Source organism: Salvelinus fontinalis, chromosome 31, assembly GCF_029448725.1.
Source record: "Salvelinus fontinalis isolate EN_2023a chromosome 31, ASM2944872v1, whole genome shotgun sequence".
NCBI lineage: Eukaryota > Metazoa > Chordata > Actinopteri > Salmoniformes > Salmonidae > Salvelinus > Salvelinus fontinalis.
The window spans coordinates 8,658,839-8,678,455 of record NC_074695.1 but is presented as its reverse complement, the minus strand read 5'-3'; the positions used below and the strand labels follow the sequence as shown (position 1 = coordinate 8,678,455).

Genomic DNA, 19,617 nt, shown 5'->3' with positions numbered 1-19,617 from the left:
GTGATATTGATGATGGGGATATTGATGATGATGGTGTTACTGATGATGATGATGATGATATAGATTATGGTGTTGATGATGACGGTAATTATTGTGATGGTGATGACATACAGTTGTCAGCGTTGTCTATTTAAATTAAACACTGCGTAGAACAGCAGTGATGAGGTTATTTATTGTGTAGTTTCGATACTACGTTAGTTAGCACTAATCCCCTGTCTCTCATTATGGATCCTTAGTTTCCTGTCAAATCATAACTACTTTCACCTCCCTTGGCTCATTATTGATTTATAAGAAACCTTTTGGGAAAGGACTCCTTATCTCGCAGTTTTCCTAGATGTTAGTGATGCTGTTTGCATATACACTGACAGCCTAATGATCAACCATGAAAGTACAATATAGATGACTAACACAGGAATCCATTTAAAATGGATGATGTTTAATATACAATACAACAGAAGTGGGAATCGGATGAGGCTGAACAAGAAAACAGACCCTGACAGCTTGGAGAGCTGTTGATGAGGGGTTTTGTCAGAACATGTTAGTAGTAACTCCTCCTCCCATTAATTAACACTACTTTGTTTACCATAGGGTCGTGTTCGTCAACTCTCTCTCTTTCTCTGCTTGTTATTGTGCCTAACAACCCCATCAGGGAAATGACTGTCTTTACGCTGTCTTGTCTCTCAGCTCTCCATGTCTTTGTATAGTTATTCGTTGACTTGCAACTTGTGTGTCTGGAAGGGATAGAAGGATTTGTGGCCAGTATAAGGATAATGTCTGATCTGACCATAGTATAAAAAAAAGAAAATGAGAGCTGCACACTCTAGGAGCTAACAGTTATTCACCATTAATCCTACTGAGAATAATATACAGTATTTCTGTCTACTTGAGTAATTTAACTTTTAACACCGTATATTTTGTGTACTTCCAGTCTATCGTATGGTTTAAGTATACAGTTGAAGTCGGAAGTTTACATTCACTTAGGTTGGAGTCATTAAAACTAGTTTTTCAACCACTCCACACATTTCTTGTTAATAAACTATAGTTTTGGCAAGTCGGTTAGGACCTCTACTTTCTGCATGACACAAGTCATTTTTCCAACAATTGTTTACAGACAGATTATTTCACTTATAATTCACTGTATCACAATTCCAGTGGGTCAGAAGTTTACATACACTAAGTTGACTCAGCCTTTAAACAGCTTGGAAAATTCCAGAAAATTATGTCATGGCTTTAGAAGCTTCTGAAAGGCTAATTGACATAATTTGAGTCAATTGGAGGTGTACCTGTGGATGTATTTTAATGCCTACCTTCAAACTCAGTGCCTCTGCTTGACATCATGGGAAAATCAAAAGAAATCAGCCCAGACCTCAGAAAACAAACTGTAGACCTCCACAAGTCTGGTTCATCCTTAGGAGCCATTTTCGAACGTTTGAAGGTACCACGTTCATCTGTACAAACAATAGTACGCAAGTATAAACACCATGGGACCACGCAGCCGTCATATCGCTCAGGAAGGAGACACGTTCTGTCTCCTAGAGATGAACGTACTTTGGTGCGAAAGTGCAAATCAATCCCAGAACAACAGTAAAGGACCTTGTGAAGATGCTGGAGGAAAAGGTACAAAAGTATCTATATCCACAGTAAAACGAGTCCTATATCGACATAACCTGAAAGGCCGCTCAGCAAGAAAGAAGCCACTGCTCCAAAACTGGCATAAAAAAGCCAGACTACGGTTTGCAACTGCACATGGGAACAAAGATCATACTTTTTGGAGAAATGTCCTCTTGTTTGATGAAAGAAAATAGAATTGTTTGGCCATAATGACCATCGTTATGTTTGGAGGAAAAAGTGGAAGGCTTGCAAGCCGAAGAACACCATCCCAACCGTGAAGCACGGGGGTGGCAGCATCATGTTGTGGGGGTACTTTGCTGCAGGGGGGACTGGTGCACTTAACAAAATAGATGGTATCATGAGGGAAGGAAAATTATGTGGATTGAAGCATATTGAAGCAGTATCTCAAGACATCAGTCAGGAAGTTAAAGCTTGGTTGCAAATGGGTCTTCCAAATGGACACTGACCTCAAGCATACTTCCAAAGTTGTGGCAAAATGGCTTAAGGACAACAAAGTCAAGGTATTTGAGTGGCCATCACAAAGCCCTGACCTCGATCCTATAGAAAATGTGTGGGCAGAACTGAAAAAGTGTGTGTGAGCAAGGAGGCCTACAAACCTGACTCAGTTACACCAGCTCTGTCAGGAGGAATGGGCCAAAATTCACCCAACTTAATGTGGGAAGCTTGTGGAAGGCTAACCAAAATATTTGACCCAAATTAAACAATTTAAAGACAATGCTGCCCAATACTAATTGAGTGTATGTAAACTTCTGACCCACTGGGAACGTGATGAAAGCAATAAAAACTTAAATAAATCATTCTCTCTACTATTATTCTGACATTTCACATTCTTAAAATAAATTTGTGATCCTAACTGACCTAAGACAGGGAATTTTTACTTCGATTAAATGTCAGGAATTGTGAATAACTGAGTTTAAATGTTTTTGGCTATGGTGTATGTAAACTTATGACTTCAACTGTACGTACACACATACACTGACTGTACAAAACATTCTAAGAACACTCGCTCTTTCCATGACAGACTGACCAGGTGAATCCAGGTGAAAGCTTTAATCATTTGTTGATGTCACTTGTTAAATCCACTTCAATCAGTGTAGATGAAGGGGGGCAGAGGGGTTAAAGAATGATTTTTAAGCCTTGAGACTATTGAGACATGGATTGTGTATGTGTGCCATTCAGAGGGTGAATAGGCAAGACAAAAGATTTAAGTGCCTTTGAACGGGGTATGGTAGTAGGTGCCAGGCGCACCGGTTTGTGTCAAGAACTCCAATGCTGCTGGGTTATTCACGCTCAACAGTTTTCTGTGTGTATCAAGAATGGTCCACCACCCAAACGACATCCAGCCAACTTGACACAACTTTGGGAAGCATTGGAGTCAACATGGGCCAGCATCCCTGTGGAACGCTTTCGACACCTTGTAGAGTCCATGCCCCGACGAATTGAGGCTATTCCTGGGGAAAAAGGGGAGAGGGGTTTAACTCAATATTAGAAAAGTGTTCCTAATGTTTGGTATACTCAGTGTATGTTAATGTTTGTAGTAATTGCTGTCCTGTCAGTCAAACACATCTTATAAGTCTTAAAAGTGGTAGAGGTACAGTCCAGCCAAGCGAAGCTAGCCATCCAGATGTGTGGCCATGCATGTAGTTGGACTGGCTTGCTGCCTAACTGGGCTTGGAAACCAGACTGGCTGCTGCTGTGAATTCATTTATCTTATGCTGCTGGGAGAAGACTAAAAAATAAAACATATATAAAAGAAATATGTTGTTTTTTTGAGGCGCCGACTCGGTTGAACAGGAAAGCCGGCTTGGTCGGTTCGGTCGGTGCTTCTCTCCCAGGTGAGAGCTGAAGCAGAGAGCAGAGTAATGGCTTCTGGGTAATTGAGGTGGTCTCCCGGACAGATGGGGAGGATTATATCTTCAATCCGAGCCACTAGGATGTAACGGTAACTTTGTAGGAGAGAGAGAGTTAGAGAGAGAGAGACCAATAATTCACAAAATGGGACAAACACCAAATTGAGACTCTGCATGTAGAATTCTGCAAAACATATCCTCTGTGTACAACGTAAAACACCACTGGGGCTCTGTTCACAAACACCAACAGACCCGACAGAGGCCCAGGACAGCAACACAATTAGACCCAACCAAATCATGAGTAAACAAAAATAAAATTACTTGATACATTGGGAAAGAATTAACCAAAAAACTGAGCAAACTAGAATGCTATTTGGCCCTAAACAGAGAGTACACAGTGACAGAATACCTGACGACTGTGACTGGCCCAAAATGAAGGAACGCTTTGACTATGTACAGACTCAGTGAGCATATCCTTGCTATTGAGAAAGGTATATCCTTGCTATTGAGAAAGGTATATCCTTGCTATTGAGAAAGGTTGCCATAGGCAGACCTGGCTCACAAGAGAAGACAGGCTGTGTACAAACTGCCCATAACATTTTATGGAATGGATGGAAACTGAGCTGCTCTTCCTAACCTCCTGCCAAATGTATGACCATATTAGAGAGACATTTCCCACAGATTACACAGACCCACAAAGAGTTTGAAAACAAATCCAATTTTGATAAACTCCCATATTTATTGGGTGAAATATTATTGTGCAAGATGTGACCTGTTGCCTCAAGAAAAGGGTAACCAGTGAAGAACAAACACCACTGTAAATACAACCCATTTTTATGTTCATTTATTTCCCCTTTTGTACCTTAACCATTTGCACATCGTTACAACACTGTATATATAAATAATATGACATTTGAAATGTCTTTATTATTTTGTGAGTGTGATGTTTACTGTTCATTTTGTATTGTTTATTTCACTTTTGTTTATCTATTTCACTTGCTTTGGAAATGAAAACATATGTTTCCCATGACAATAAAGCCCTTTGAAATGAATTGAATTGAATTGAGAGAGAGTTTAGCTAGTCAGGTGGGTAACACTCAACCCAACTATAAATTAAACACCAGGAGTTCTCTGTTACAATATATAAAATCAATATTTGTCTCTGTTCTTCTCTTCCAGAACTCAGATTCACTTCACGGTGGCCATTGATTTCACAGCATCCAATGGTGAGGGCTGGTACTATTTTGATACATTCTTTGTATTGTATTCTACAGCTCTATAAGCTGACTATCTCTTACTGTGAGGCTCTCAAGTCCAGCAGGCTGCTTGCTGTCTCTACTCTGAACTCTGAACCATGAACCCTGCATTCTAACCCACCTGGGTTGCTCTCCAGGTAACCCGTCCCAGTCCACCTCCCTCCACTACATGAACCCGTACCAGATGAATGCGTATGCAATGGCTCTGAAGGCTGTAGGGGAGATCATTCAGGACTATGACAGTGACAAGATGTTCCCTGCTCTGGGCTTCGGAGCAAAGCTGCCCCCCGATGGACATGTGTCCCACGAGTTCCCCTTGGTAACTATCCATCATCGTCCTATGACTGCAGACGCACACACACACACAACACAGATGCAGCTATAGCTAGCTACTTTACAGTATATCACTGAGGGTGTTAATGCTGTTAGTAATGACTCAAAGAAGCACACTTCAAACATTCAGCATGTTTATTAATGTGGCTGGCTCTGACTGACTTCTTCTGGTGTTTATTAATGTGGCTGGCTCTGACTGACTTCTTCTCGTGTTTATTAATGTGGCTGGCTCTGACTGACTTCTTCTGGTGTTTATTAATATGGCTGGCTCTGACTGACTTCTTCTGGTGTTTATTAATGTGGCTGGCTCTGACTGACTTCTTCTGGTGTTTATTAATGTGGCTGGCTCTGACTGACTTCTTCTGGTGTTTATTAATGTGGCTGGCTCTGACTGACTTCTTCTGGTGTTTATTAATGTGGCTGGCTCTGACTGACTTCTTCTGGTGTTTATTAATATGGCTGGCTCTGACTGACTTCTTCTGGTGTTTATTAATATGGCTGGCTCTGACTGATTTCTTTCACAGCATTTACATACATATGGTTTACCTTTCCCAGTAGAGTTTGTGTGTGTGTGTGTGTGTGTGTGTGTGTGTGTGTGTGTGTGTGTGTGTGTGTGTGTGTGTGTGTGTGTGTGTGTGTGTGTGTGTGTGTGTGTGTGTGTGTGTGTGTGTGTGTGTGTGTGTGTGTGTGTATTTTGCGTTGAATCTTCTGTAATCTTGTATATTGGTGTTTCTATGTGCATTAAGTTGTGTGTGTGCGTGCGTGTGAGGGATTGAACATGTGTCTTCCTTTGACAGATATGAGCATGCATAAATTAAACACGGGATTCATTTAAAACCTTTTATTGTGCAATTTGGCTTCTATAAGCCTGATGGATTCTTCAATCAATTAGACTTCTCTCAGCCAGTTAATGCGGAAGGAAATGGGATACCTAGTCAGTTGCACAACTGAATCTATTCAAACCGAAACGTGTCATCGGCGTCCGGGGAACAGTTGTTGTTGTGGGTTAACTGCCAGAGCAACAGATTTGTACCTTGTCGGCTAGGGTGTTAGATCCACTAACCTTCCGGTTACTGGTCCAACTCTCCTTCCCGCAAGGCTGGATGGGGATGGTGTTGCACAATAAAAGGAATGAGCAGCCCAGCGACAGGGCCTCCACCGTCATAGCCCTGCAAAGTAAGGATACATTTTTTTCTTTTTTTAAATAAACCAAATATTTTTTTCCCCAAAGTACTGAGCCTTTCATAGTCCTGTAATAGCGAACCGATATAGACGTCTGGAGCGCAGGCAACTCCCCCCCCACCCCCCCCTTCCCCATTGAAGCAACAAATCACAGCTCCCCCGCCCCCAAACTACTTCCCGCTGCCTGTATCCATCCATATCCACCCTCCTGATTCAGATTATTCACAAACCTGACAATATGACGGAAACCAACCAACCGGCACACACTTTCAAGGGTTTTTTATTCTCATTTGCTGTACAGTGATGGTAGAATTATGTTTGCTTTAGTTTTGGTGGTATATTAACATTAGTATCTATGAAGCTTTTATACTCAGATACACTAGTCAGTTTCCTCACTATTTTCCTGGTTCAATCTCAGAATTGAACGACTCAACTGGCCTTTACCTGATTAACTACACTGAACAAAAATATAAAAGCATAAGTGCAACAATTTCTAAGATTTTACTGTGTTACATTTCATTTAAGGAAATCAGTCAATTGAAATAAATTCATTAGGTCCTAATCTATGCATTTAAAATAAAATGTTATTAGTCGCATGTGACGAATACAACAGATGTAGTAGACCTTACAGTGAAATGCTGAATATAACAGGTGTACACCTCACAGTGAAATGCTGAATACAACAGGTGTAGACCTTACTGTGAAATGCTGAATATAACAGGTGTAGTAGACCTCACAGTGAAATGCTGACTACAACAGGTGTAGACCTTACAGTGAAATGCTGAATATAACAGGTGTAGACCTTACAGTGAAATGCTGAATACAACAGGTGTAGTAGACCTTACAGTGAAATGCTGAATACAACAGGTGTAGTAGACCTCACAGTGAAATGCTGAATATAACAGGTGTAGACCTCAGTGAAATGCTGAATACAACAGATGTAGTAGACCTCACAGTGAAATGCTGAATACAACAGGTGTAGACCTTACAGTGAAATGCTGAATACAACAGATGTAGTAGACCTCACAGTGAAATGCTGAATACAACAGGTGTAGACCTTACAGTGAAATGCTGAATACAACAGGTGTAGTAGACTTACAGTGAAATGCTGAATACAACAGGTGTAGTAGACCTTACAGTGAAATGCTGAATATAACAGGTGTAGTAGACCTTACAGTGAAATGCTGAATATAACAGGTGTAGTAGACCTCACAGTGAAATGCTGAATATAACAGGTGTAGGTAGACCTCACAGTGAAATGCTGAATACAACAGGTGTAGTAGACCTTACAGTGAAATGCTGAATACAACAGGTGTAGTAGACCTTACAGTGAAATGCTGAATATAACAGGTGTAGGTAGACCTTACAGTGAAATGCTTACTTACAAGCCCTTAACCAACAATGCAGTTTAAAACATTTACAAATATAGGAATTAGATGTTCAGGAGTCTTATGGCTTAGGGTTAGAAGCTGTTTAGAAGCCTCTTGGACCTAGACTTGGCGCTCCGGTTCCGCTTGCCTTGCGGTAGCAGAGAGAACAGGATATGACTAGGGTGGCTGGAGTCTTTGACAATTTTTAGGGCCTTCCTCTGACACCGCTCGGTATAGAGGTCCTGGATGTCAGGAAGCTTGGCCTAAATGTTGTACTGGGCCGTACACACTAGCCTCTGTAGTGCCTGCGGTCGGAGGCCAAGCAGTTGCCAAAGCAGGCAGTGATGCAACCCGTCAGGATGCTTTCGATGGTGCAGCTGTAGAACCTTTTGAATATCTGAGTACCCATGACAAATCTTTTCAGTCTCCTCAGGGGGAATAGGTTTTGTTGTGCCCTCTTCACAACTGTCTTGGTGTGCTTGGACCATGTTAGTTTGTTTGTGATATGGACACCAAGGAACTTGAAGCTCTCAACCTGCTCCACTGCAGCCCCGTTGATGAGAATGGGGGCCTGTTCGGTCCTCCTTTTCCTGTAGTCCACAATCATCTCCTTTGTCTTGATCACGTTGAGGGAGAGGTTGTTGTCCTGAGAGGTTGTTGTCCTGGCAACACATGGCCAGGTCTCTGACCTCCTCCCTATAGGCTGTCTCGTCATTGTTGGTGATCAGGCCTATCACTGTTGTGTCATCGGCAAACTTAATGATGGTGTTGGAGTCGTGCCTGGCCGTGCAGTCATGAATGAACAGGGAGTACAGGAGGGCAGCACGCACCCCTGAGGGGCCCCTGTGTTGAGGATCAGCGTGGCGAATGTGTTGTTACCTACCCTCACCACCTGGGTGCGGCCCGTCAGGAAGTCCAGGATACAGTTAGAGGGAGGTGTTTAGTCCCAGGATCCTTAGCTTCTTGATGAGCTTTGAGGGTGCTATGGTGTTGAACGCTGAGCTGTAGTCAATGATTAGCATTCTCACATAGTGGGAAAGGGCAGTGGGAAAGGGCAGTGTGGATCTGTTAGGGCGGTATGCAAATTGGAGTGGCTCTAGGGTTTCTGGGATAATGGTGTTGATGTGAGCCATGACCAGCCTTTCAAAGCACTTCATGGCTACAGACATGAGTGCTACGGGTCGGTAGTCATTTAGGCAGGTTACCTTAGTGTTCTTGGGCACAGGGACTATGGTGGTCTGCTGAAAACATGTTGGTATTACAGACTCGGACAGGGAGAGGTTGAAAATGTGAGTGAAGGCACTTGCCAGTTGGTTAGCGCATGCTCGCGGTACACGTTCTGGTAATCCGTCTGGCCCTACGGCTTTGTGAATGTTGACCTATTTAAAGGTCTTACTCACATCCGCTGCGGATAGCGTGATCACACAGTCTTCCGGAACAGCTGGTGTTCTCGTGCATGTTTCAGTGCTATTTGCCTCGAAGCGAGCATAAAAGTAGTTTAGCTTGTCTAGTAGGCTCATGTCACTGGGCAGCTCTCGGGTGTGCTTCCCCTTGTAATCTGTAATGGTTTGCAAGCCCTGCCACATCTGACGAGCGTGACTGGGAATACACACATGACTGAGAATACAAATGTGCATCTGTAGAAAAAAAGGTAGGTTTGTGGATCAGAAAACCAGTCAGTATCTGGTGTGACCACCATTTGCTTCATACAGCGTGACACATCTCCTTTGCATGGAGTTGATCAGGCTGTTGATTGCGGGCTGTGGAATGTTGTCCCACTCCTCTTCAATGGCTGTGCGAAGTTACTGGATATTGGCGGACACTGGAACACGCAGTCCTACGCGTCAATCCAGAGCATCCCAAACATGCTCAATGGGTGACATATCTGGTGAGTATGCAGACCATGTAGAACTGGGACATTTTCAGCTTCCAGGAATTGTGTGGAGATCCTTGCGACATGGGGCTGTGCATTATCATGCTGAAACATGAGGTGAATGGCACGACAATGAGCCTCAGGATGGTTTCTGACAGTTTGTACAGAAATTATTTGGTTGTGCGTACCCACAGTTTCATCAGCTGTCCGGGTGGCTGGTCTCAGACGATCCAGCAGGTGAAGAAGCCGGATGTGGATGTCCTGGGCTGGCGTGGTTACATGTGGTCTGCGGTTGTGTGGCCAGTTGGACGTACTGCCAAATTCTCTAAACGATGTTGGAGGCGCCTTATGGTAGAGAAATTAACATTATCTTATCTGGCAACAGCTCTGGTGAACATTCCTGCAATCAACATGCCAATTGCACGCTCCCTCAAAACTTTGTGTGTGTGTGTGTGTGTGTGTGTGTGTGTGTGTGTGTGTGTGTGTGTGTGTGTGTGTGTGTGTGTGTGTGTGTGTGTGTGTGTGTGTGTGTGTGTGTGTGTGTGTGTGTGTGTGTGTGTGTTGTGTGACAAAACTGCATATTTTAGAGTGGCCTTTGTCACCAACACAAGGTGCACCTGTGTATTTTTCATATATTTATTTAACCTTTATTTAACTAGGAAAGTCAGTGTTGATAATGATGTAACAGCAATGATCATGCTGTTTAATCAGCTTCTTGATATGCCTGTCAGGTGGTTGGATTATATTGGCAAATGAGAAATGCTCACTAACAGGGATGTAAACAAATTTGTGCACAAAATGTGAGAGAAATATGCTTTTTGTTCATATGGAACTTTTCTGGGATCTTTTGTTTCAGTTCCCTTTACGTGTTGCGTTTATATTTTTGTTCAGTTTAATTCAGGTTACATTTTTTTTGTATTTTCTCCATCACAGAATGGCAACATAGAGAACCCCTACTGTAACGGAATGGAGGGAATTCTAGAAGCATACCATCAGAGTCTGAAGACTGTACAGCTCTACGGACCCACCAACTTTTCTCCAGTTGTCAACCATGTGGCAAAGTGAGTGTGACCGTGAGCCCCCGAGACAGACAGTACAGAAGCTCTCCTATCAACTCATATAGCCTGATCCCTGATCTGTTTGTGCTGTACAGTCAACTCTTATAGCCAAAAAAGGAATGACAAGACAGCACAAGCAGATCTGGGACTAGGCTACATTTCAACAGCAACGCAAGGCTGGTCATTAATCAACCTTATCTCAACCTTGGTTAGAAAATAAGCTGAAAGACAAACCTTCAGTTAATCATCTCCACACTTATCCAGACAGACCATTAGAGCCACTAACAGACACTATCAGTAAATAATTGTTGTTTTTTGGATGTGTTGTGATTTAATGAAAGGGAATTTTTTATTTTTTACTGTCGCCGCGGTGACGGATGTAACTTGTGGTCAAGTCCCAGAACAAATTAATAAGTGGTCACACGTTGTTGTTGTTGTGTGTGTGTGTGTGTGTGTGTGTGTTTCGCTTGATGAGTAGGCTTGATGTCCATTTAACTTCCCAAACAGCAGTAATCTCTCGTGTCTCTGTCTTATGATCACGCACACACCCCTTTTTAATTCAGGTGTCAGCTCCAGACTCCAGAGAGCCACTCGTTTGACAGGCTAAATTAGAAAGCAGAAGAAAGGACTCAACAACCCCAGAGGTCCGGCTGAAATGTCAATAACGTCCTTAGTTTTGGCATAATGAGCACTTGGATGTTGTCACTGTTGTCTTCTCTAGTTATAATCATAAGTTCAGGGTCCGAATGAAACGTCTCAGAGGAGCAGATCATAATGAATAAGATTACGTGGACATGGATGGGGGGGTGTGCTGATCCTAGATCAGCTATTCTATTCTGAGAGGCTTAATGCATACAGCCCCTGGTCAGAGCCTACCTGGCAATCCATCAATAACAACAACAAAGAAAAATGTATATAACAGAAACAATACAGCAACTTGCATTGCTAAACACATGAGTAAATTATTCATGTTATGGACAGCTAGGGATGGGTGAAGGAAACCAGGCCACGTACATACAGAACACTGCTGAGACTCTGGCTCATCACAGACAGGAGAGTTACAGTACACAGCGGGCTGTACTTAACATGTCTATTGAGGCTCTGGTGACAGGAAGTTAGTATCTGAAAAGAGATCGCCTTTTTTTCCAGTCAAACAGCGCAGGGCAGGTAAAACACAGTTCAGAGGCTCACTATGGTGGATTCCCAGAATAAGTTGATACATTCTGAGTGTCTATGTCACAGACAGAGGATACACTAGAATAAGTTGATACATTCTGATTGTCTATGTCACAGACAGAGGATACACTAGAATAAGTTGATACATTCTGATTGTCTATGTCACAGACAGCGGATACACTAGAATAAGTTGATACATTCTGATTGTCTATGTCACAGACAGCGGATACACTAGAATAAGTTGATACATTCTGAGTGTCTATGTCACAGACAGAGGATACACTAGAATAAGTTGATACATTCTGAGTGTCTATGTCACAGACAGCGGATACACTAGAATAAGTTGATACATTCTGATTGTCTATGTCACAGACAGCGGATACACTAGAATAAGTTGATACATTCTGATTGTCTATGTCACAGACAGCGGATACACTAGAATAAGTTGATACATTCTGATTGTCTATGTCACAGACAGCGGATACACTAGAATAAGTTGATACATTCTGATTGTCTATGTCACAGACAGAGGACACACTAGAATAAGTTGATACATTCTGAGTGTCTATGTCACAGACAGAGGATACACTAGAATAAGTTGATACATTCTGATTGTCTATGTCACAGACAGCAGATACAGTAGAATAAGTTGATACATTCTGAGTGTCTATGTCACAGACAGAGGATACACTAAAAACACAGGGAAATCGGCTTCAAGTGATTTTTATTTGGGAAATCTGTTCACAAGTATTTCCACGAATAATAGAAAGACGTGATCATAAACAAACGTAAGCAAGGTTTGAAATTATTCCGTTTTATTCCAATATGAAATGTATTTGGGCTTCTTGCGGTTAATTTACAGTCTACAAATGCAGTCTCTGTTCTCTCTCTGCCAGGTACGCAGCGGCCGTACAGGACGGCTCTCAGTACTTTGTCCTGCTCATCATCACAGACGGAGTCATATCAGACATGGCCCAGACCAAGGAGGCCATCGTCAATGTGAGTAGGCTGCTGGATATTCCCATTACCCATAATCCTCCTCTGCCCTCTGTCTCCCTGTGTCTCTTTCTCTGTGTCTGTCTCTGTCTTTCTCTGCCTCTCCGCAGGGATTTACGGCTGCTTATAACTTTCTGCTTTTACCGCATCTCTGCCTTTTACCTCAGCTAGCTCCAGGCCAAAATCAATGTCTATTTTTCTGCTGCTTGAGCCATGCTCATCAGAGCTGTTGTATTTCAGGATGTAGGACTAAGTTTAGTTCTGTTATCCACTCTAGTTGTTTTACTGTTGTTTGGATGTTCTTCTATTTTTCTTTGACCACATGTAGGTTTTGTATACGAACATCACAGCACTGTCACTTTACATTAACTTGTGCTTGTGCCTTTCTGAAATGTCCGTTTGAAAAATCCACTTTGTGTCTCTCTGGCTGTGAGAATACACCTGAGAGGGTGTTTACTGTCCAGCTGTCCAATGGGCGAGCGGCACGGCATCCTGACCTCTGATGACCTCTAACCTCTGACCTCACAGCAGACTGGGTTTAAAGGGAATTTGCGACTGTTAGTAAAACCATTAGAACAGCCACACCTTCCTTTTAAGATCTTGTCTGCTGCTCTATCTTACCTCGGCCTTCTGACCTGCCTCAGACATCTACCTCTGACCTGCCTCAGACATCTACCTCTGACCTGCCTCAGACATCTACCTCTTACCTGCCTCAGACATCTACCTCTGACCTGCCTCAGACATCTACCTCTGACCTGCCTCAGACATCTACCTCTGACCTGCCTCAGACATCTACCTCTGACCTGCCTCAGACATCTACCTCTGACCTGCCTCAGACATCTACCTCTGACCTGCCTCAGACATCTACCTCTGATCTGCCTCAGACATCTACCTCTGACCTGCCTCAGACATCTACCTCTGACCTGCCTCAGACATCTACCTCTGACCTGCCTCAGACATCTACCTCTGACCTGCCTCAGACATCTACCTCTGACCTGCCTCAGACATCTACCTCTGACCTGCCTCAGACATCTACCTCTGACCTGCCTCAGACATCTACCTCTGACCTGCCTCAGCCATCTACCTCTGACCTGCCTCAGCCATCTACCTCTGACCTGCCTCAGCCATCTACCTCTGACCTGCCTCAGCAAAGACATCTACCTCTGACCTGCCTCAGCCAAGACATCTACCTCTGACCTGCCACAGCCAAGACATCTACCTCTAACCTGCCTCAGACATCTACCTCTAACCTGCCTCAGACATCTACCTCTAACCTGCCTCAGACATCTACCTCTAACCTGCCTCAGACATCTACATCTGACCTGCCTCAGACATCTACCTCTGACCTGCCTCAGCCAAGACATCTATCGCTAACCTGCCTCAGCCAAGACATCTATCGCTAACCTGCCTCAGCCAAGCCATCTACATCTAACCTGCCTCAGCCAAAACATCTATCGCTAACCTGCCTCAGCCAAGCCATCTATCGCTAACCTGCCTCAGCCAAGACATCTATCGCTAACCTGCCTCAGCCAAGCCGTCTACATCTAACCTGCCTCAGCCAAGACATCTATCGTTAACCTGCCTCAGCTAAGACATCTATCGCTAACCAACTTCAGCCAAGCCATTTTCCTCCAACCAACTTTAGCTTCCTCAACCAAGCCTTTTAACGTGCTTCCTCTGCCCTGCTTTCTGTGTCCTGCCAGCTGCCGCCACTTTTGCAGTCCTGTCTGCCCTTTTAAGTGGCTCTGGATAAAAGCTAAATGACTCAAATGTAAATGTACCAGGCCAGACTTTTGGCTAAATATTAGTTCCAACCCCTCTCCTTAACTCTCCTCTCAGGGCAGTGAATTATAAAGGAGGGCCTCTGGTTTTCCTCACATGTTAGGACAGAACAGTAGAATCACTTTTCTGCCAATCATTCATTTTGGCCCACTCTATTACAGCACTCCATGGCTGTGTTCCAAATGGCACCATATGGGCCCTGGTCAAAAGTAGTGCACTACACCCTATTGGGCCCTGGTCAAAAGTAGTGTAATACATCCTATAGGTCCTAGGTCCAAAGTAGTGCACTACATCCTATAGGGCCCTGGTCAAAAGTAGTGCACTACATCCTATAGGGCCCTGGTCCAAAGTAGTGCACTACACACTATAAGACCCTGGTCCAAAGTAGTGCACTAACCCCTATAGGGCCCTGGTTCAAAGTAGTGCACTACCCCCTATAGGGCCCTGGTCCAAAGTAGTGCACTACACCCTATAGGGCCCTGGTCCAAAGTAGTGCACTACATAGGGAATAGGGTGCCATTTGGAATGTTGGCAGTTCATACCCATGTCACGGGGGAAGGTGGGAGGGAAACTGACTCACTGACTGATTTGTCATGCAGAGGACGGTTGAAATAAAACTTGACAATATTAGAATGTTTTTTTAAAGCTTCTGCAGACAGGAAAATACTATTACAGCCGGGGACAGCTAGAGATCGAGCGATTTGAAGTTGCTGAGTTTGCAAATATTTTTGCAGTCCAAAGATAGATAGTATTTAAACAACTTGCAGAAGCAGGATCCCCTGGGTTAGAAGTAAAGTTACTAACAGTGTCGACTAAATAATGTACTTTTGGTGGTGGGGTGGGGGTGGGAGTGGTGGTGGTGATGGTGGGGGTGGGAGTGGTGGGGGTGGTGGTGGGGGTGGGGGTGGGTGGGGGTGGTTGGGGTGGTGGTGGTGGTGGGGGTGATGGTTGGGGGGGTGGGGGTGATGGTTGGGGTGGGGGTGATGGTGGGGTGATGGTGGGGTGATGGTGGGGGTGGTGGTGGGGGTGGTGGGGGTGATGGTTGGGGGGGTGGGCTGATGGTTGGGGTGGTGATGGTGGGGGTGATGGTGGTGGTGAGGGTGATGGTGGGGGTGGGGGTGGTGGTGGTGGTGGTGGTTGGGGTGGTGGGGGTGATGGTTGGGGGGGTGGGGGTGATGGTTGGGGGGGTGGGGGTGGGGGTGGTGGTGGGGGTGACGGTGGTGATGGTGGGGGTGATGGTTGGGGTGGGGGTGGTTGGGTTGGTAGGGGTGGGGGTGGGATGGTGTTTGGAGGATAAAACATAGATTTATCCATTACGTTGACGTAGTGGGATAGAGACAGTTCAGATAAGCAGAGAGGAGTAAGAGGTGTTATTATAATAGATTTACAGTGTACAGTACAGGGCGTGTTAGATACAGTCATTGCTAAGAGTTAAGGCACATCAGGTTTTGCTTCGAAAGCACTAGTTCATCATTAGCTGGTTTCAAGCACCTGCTGTTAGATCACCAACATATGTCATATCCTGTTCCAGGAATCATGAATAAGATTGAGTGGAAATGTCTTTGAAGGTGGCAGAGATAAAAGTGTTTCTTCTAATGAATGTTTTCACCTACATCACCAGTCAAACGTTTGGACACACCTACTCATTCAAGGGTTTTTCTTTATTTTTAAAACTAGGAAATAACACATATGGAGTCAAATTGTAACCCCCAAAAAAGTGTTCAACAAATCAAAATATATTTGAGATTCTTCAAAGTAGCCACCCTTTGCCTTAACCATGCTGGTTAAGTGTGCCTTGAATTCTAAATAAATCACAGACAGTGTCACCAGCAAAACACACCTCCTCCTCCATGTTTCACGGTGGGAACCACACATGCGGAGATCATCCGTTCACCTACTCTGCATCTCACAAAGACACGGCGGTTGGAACCAAAAATCTCAAATTTGGACCAAAGGATTTCCACCGGTTGCTCGTGTTTCTCGGCCCAAGCAAGTCTCTTCTTCTTATTGGTGTCCTTTAGTAGTGGTTTCTTTGCTGCAATTCGACCATGAAGGCCTGATCCACACAGTCTCCTCTGAACAGTTGATCTTGAGATGTGTCTGTTACTTGAACTCTGTGAAGCATTTATTTGGGCTGCAATCTGAGGCTGGTAAATCTAATGAATTTATCCTCTGCGGCAGAGATAACTCTGGCTCTTCCTTTCCTGTGGCGGTCCTCATGAGAGACAGTTTCATCTTAGCGTTTGATGGTTTTTGCAACTGACCTTGATGAAACTTTCAAAGTTCTTGAAATGTTCCGTATTGACTGACCTTCATGTCTTAAAGTAATGATGGACTGTCATTTCTCTTTGCTAATTTGAGCTCTTTTTGCCATAATATGGACTTGGTCTTTTACTAAATAGGGCTATCATCTGTATACCATCCCTACCTTGTCACAACATAACTGATTGGCTCAAACACATTAAGAAGGAAAGAAATTCCACAAATTAGCTTTTAACTAGGCACACCTGTTAATTGAAATGCATTCCAGGCAGTGGCGATTATAGCATATAAATCTTGGTGGGACAAACAAATAAAAGGTGGGCTGCAAGTCAGCAAAAGCCACTACACGACACAACAGTAAACAATACATTAGTTGCACTCTAACGGTGACAAACGGTGCCCACAAACTGTACACCTGGCTATCAGCGGAGCCTTGTCTGGCAGCGAAACAGTTCATTCAGCCTCATTTACTGACTTTTGAAAATACATGGCTGTGGTTTCTACTGACAATTGAGATGTACAAACTATGGTATAAGGGGATGACAAGCAGATAAGAGGCAATCCGTAATTTTGATTAAGACACTAATGAGCGAGCTAGGACTGACGTAGTCAATATAACTATTTGTTCAGCACTTTTGAAATGTACAGCGACAGAATTCAGAACATGGGCCGTTCTTACAGTGTTCTCCCTGTACACCAAGTCAGAACCGTAGGATAAATAAAGGGGGAATATAAGCAGACATTGAACTCTCTTACAATATTCGATGATTACATTTCTCTTAAACAGGTTATAGGCTACATGTGCACCACTAAATCAGAACAGTAGGTGAGATTATGAGGGGAAAATAGACCAAATTATCAGTGTAGGGCATATGGGATAGTAACAGCTAGCTACACAACATGCACTTAGTATTACTTTCTTAGCTACAGTATACATATCTCCCTGGCATGTTATATCATTTATGAAGCAGCAAACAAGACATTTTTGGGCTCTCCTTGTTGTGATGTGCTCACTTGAACAGGAAGGTGGCATGGCAGTCCTTTGTGGGCAAATGTTGTCATCAAAGTCTGGCATTCTCTGGATTGATGGTGCTTTCAAGACAACTGGGAAAGTTGAAAAAAAACAAGTTCGATCTAGAAAGAAGCCTGAGTTCCCGATTTACAATTCCGAGTTGGATGACCGTTCAAAACGTATATTTTCCCAGTCAGAGCTTGTTTTTTCCTGGTTCCCAGTTGTCTAGAATTCACTGAAGTCAGATTTTAGCAGTTCCGAGTTCACAGTTGTTTTGAGCGCGGCACAAATCATGCTTCATTGACAGCACGGCCAATGTTGAATGTTAATCATTTTAAGAGACCCTTAAACCCAGACTAGGTACCACACAGCCACTCCACTGAATAGCAGGCTAGTGACTGCTTTCCAATGCTTGCAGATAGCCACTGATTCCTTCCAAACCACTCATTGTTGAATTTGCGATTTCCAACTTGTTGTGTAATGTTTATGTTCAATGGCCGATGAGCACCGATACATTTTATCTGTAATTTATCTTCATTATTTCTCTTCATATGACAAGGATTAACAAGGATTTGCCAGTAGATTGTCGACTTGATTCATGATGATGACTGCTAGCTAAGATTTTGAAAGTATGATGTTGACATGATCAGTCCAATCAAAGCTATTGTAGATATAACGTGATTTGATGTCATTTTATCTGTGGCCAATGACCTTGAGCCTTCTTGGATGGGCACGTCTAATGTAACTCTGAAACACCTGCATTTTGGAAGCTGCCTTACTCAAGAAAGAAAAAAGAGACCCTGTTTATGTGGCTTTATTAAATCAAATATTAAAAAAAAAATGTTACATTGTTTGCTAACTGATATGTGACACGTATTAATGCCAAAATAACATGCAAACCTGCCCCACGTGCCCTGAATGACAGGTCGCCACTGATTACAGGTGACTACCTCGTGAAGCTGGTTGAGAGAATGCCAAGAGTGTGCAAAGCTGTCATCAAGGAAAAAGGATGGCTACTTTGAAGAATCTCAAATATAAAATGTATTTTGATTTGTTTAACACTTTTTTGGTTACTACATGATTCCATATGTGTTATTTCATAGTTTTGATGTCTTCACTATTATTCTACAATGTAGAACATAGTAAAAATAAACAAAAACCCTGGAATTAGTAGGTGTGTCCAAACTTTTGACTGGTACTGTAGATGAAGTTAAATATTATCCTCTTCTCTCTCCTTGCTCTGTGGAGATAAACATTGCATAGTGTAGAGAAGAATATAGACATTGTATGTTGTGTAATGAGTTCATTATGTTGGCCTTTTTTATAACTAGCATGGACACAAAAATTGTCACTTATGTTCAACAATATGTTCAACTCCTTTCCTTGTCAAATAAATTGAAGCTGCTATTTCCTGCGGCAATAACGCATCCACAAAAATGTTAAAAATTGATTATAATCCACATTGATTTCAGAGAAGCCTGCTGAACAATACAGACAAATCGTTCTGTTTTTGCAATCCTGATGTAATAATGTATTTCCCTTGACAGTCCGACTGGCGCTGGGCTGTGTTCCATTACGACACAGGGTGACTACACAATGTCATGTGCTTGGAAAGAGAGCCTGAGCAGCAATCAGCAGAGAGGGAATTTGTCAGCAAATGTATTGTTTCGGGTTATCTTGTCTTTTTCAATGCACATTTATGTGTCTCTTGTCCAATGGTCTCCCTGTGTCTTGCTGCCCTGTGCGACTGGATTAGTAGACTGCAGACTAGTGAATAATGAATTAGCACTGTTACTGTGTCACTGAATAACCCCAATGCATTATACACAGTTTGA

The 19,617-nt window shown here is 43.2% G+C and overlaps 1 protein-coding gene across 6 annotated transcripts in view; it reads left to right on the top strand.

The window, feature by feature from the left end:
* The window catches only part of LOC129829491 (copine-8-like), a 206,233-nt gene that overhangs the window by 173,877 nt on the left and 12,739 nt on the right, over nucleotides 1-19,617 (top strand). For all 6 annotated transcript variants that reach the window (XR_008755400.1, XM_055891203.1, XM_055891202.1 and 3 more), the window contains 4 exons: nucleotides 4,662-4,708; nucleotides 4,876-5,057; nucleotides 10,430-10,557; nucleotides 12,627-12,729. Coding sequence is in view for 5 of the 6 variants with exons in the window: in XM_055891203.1 (XP_055747178.1) it covers nucleotides 4,662-4,708; nucleotides 4,876-5,057; nucleotides 10,430-10,557; nucleotides 12,627-12,729 (460 nt within the window). In the remaining variant the exon portion in view is untranslated. The remainder of the gene's footprint in view (nucleotides 1-4,661; nucleotides 4,709-4,875; nucleotides 5,058-10,429; nucleotides 10,558-12,626; nucleotides 12,730-19,617) is intronic.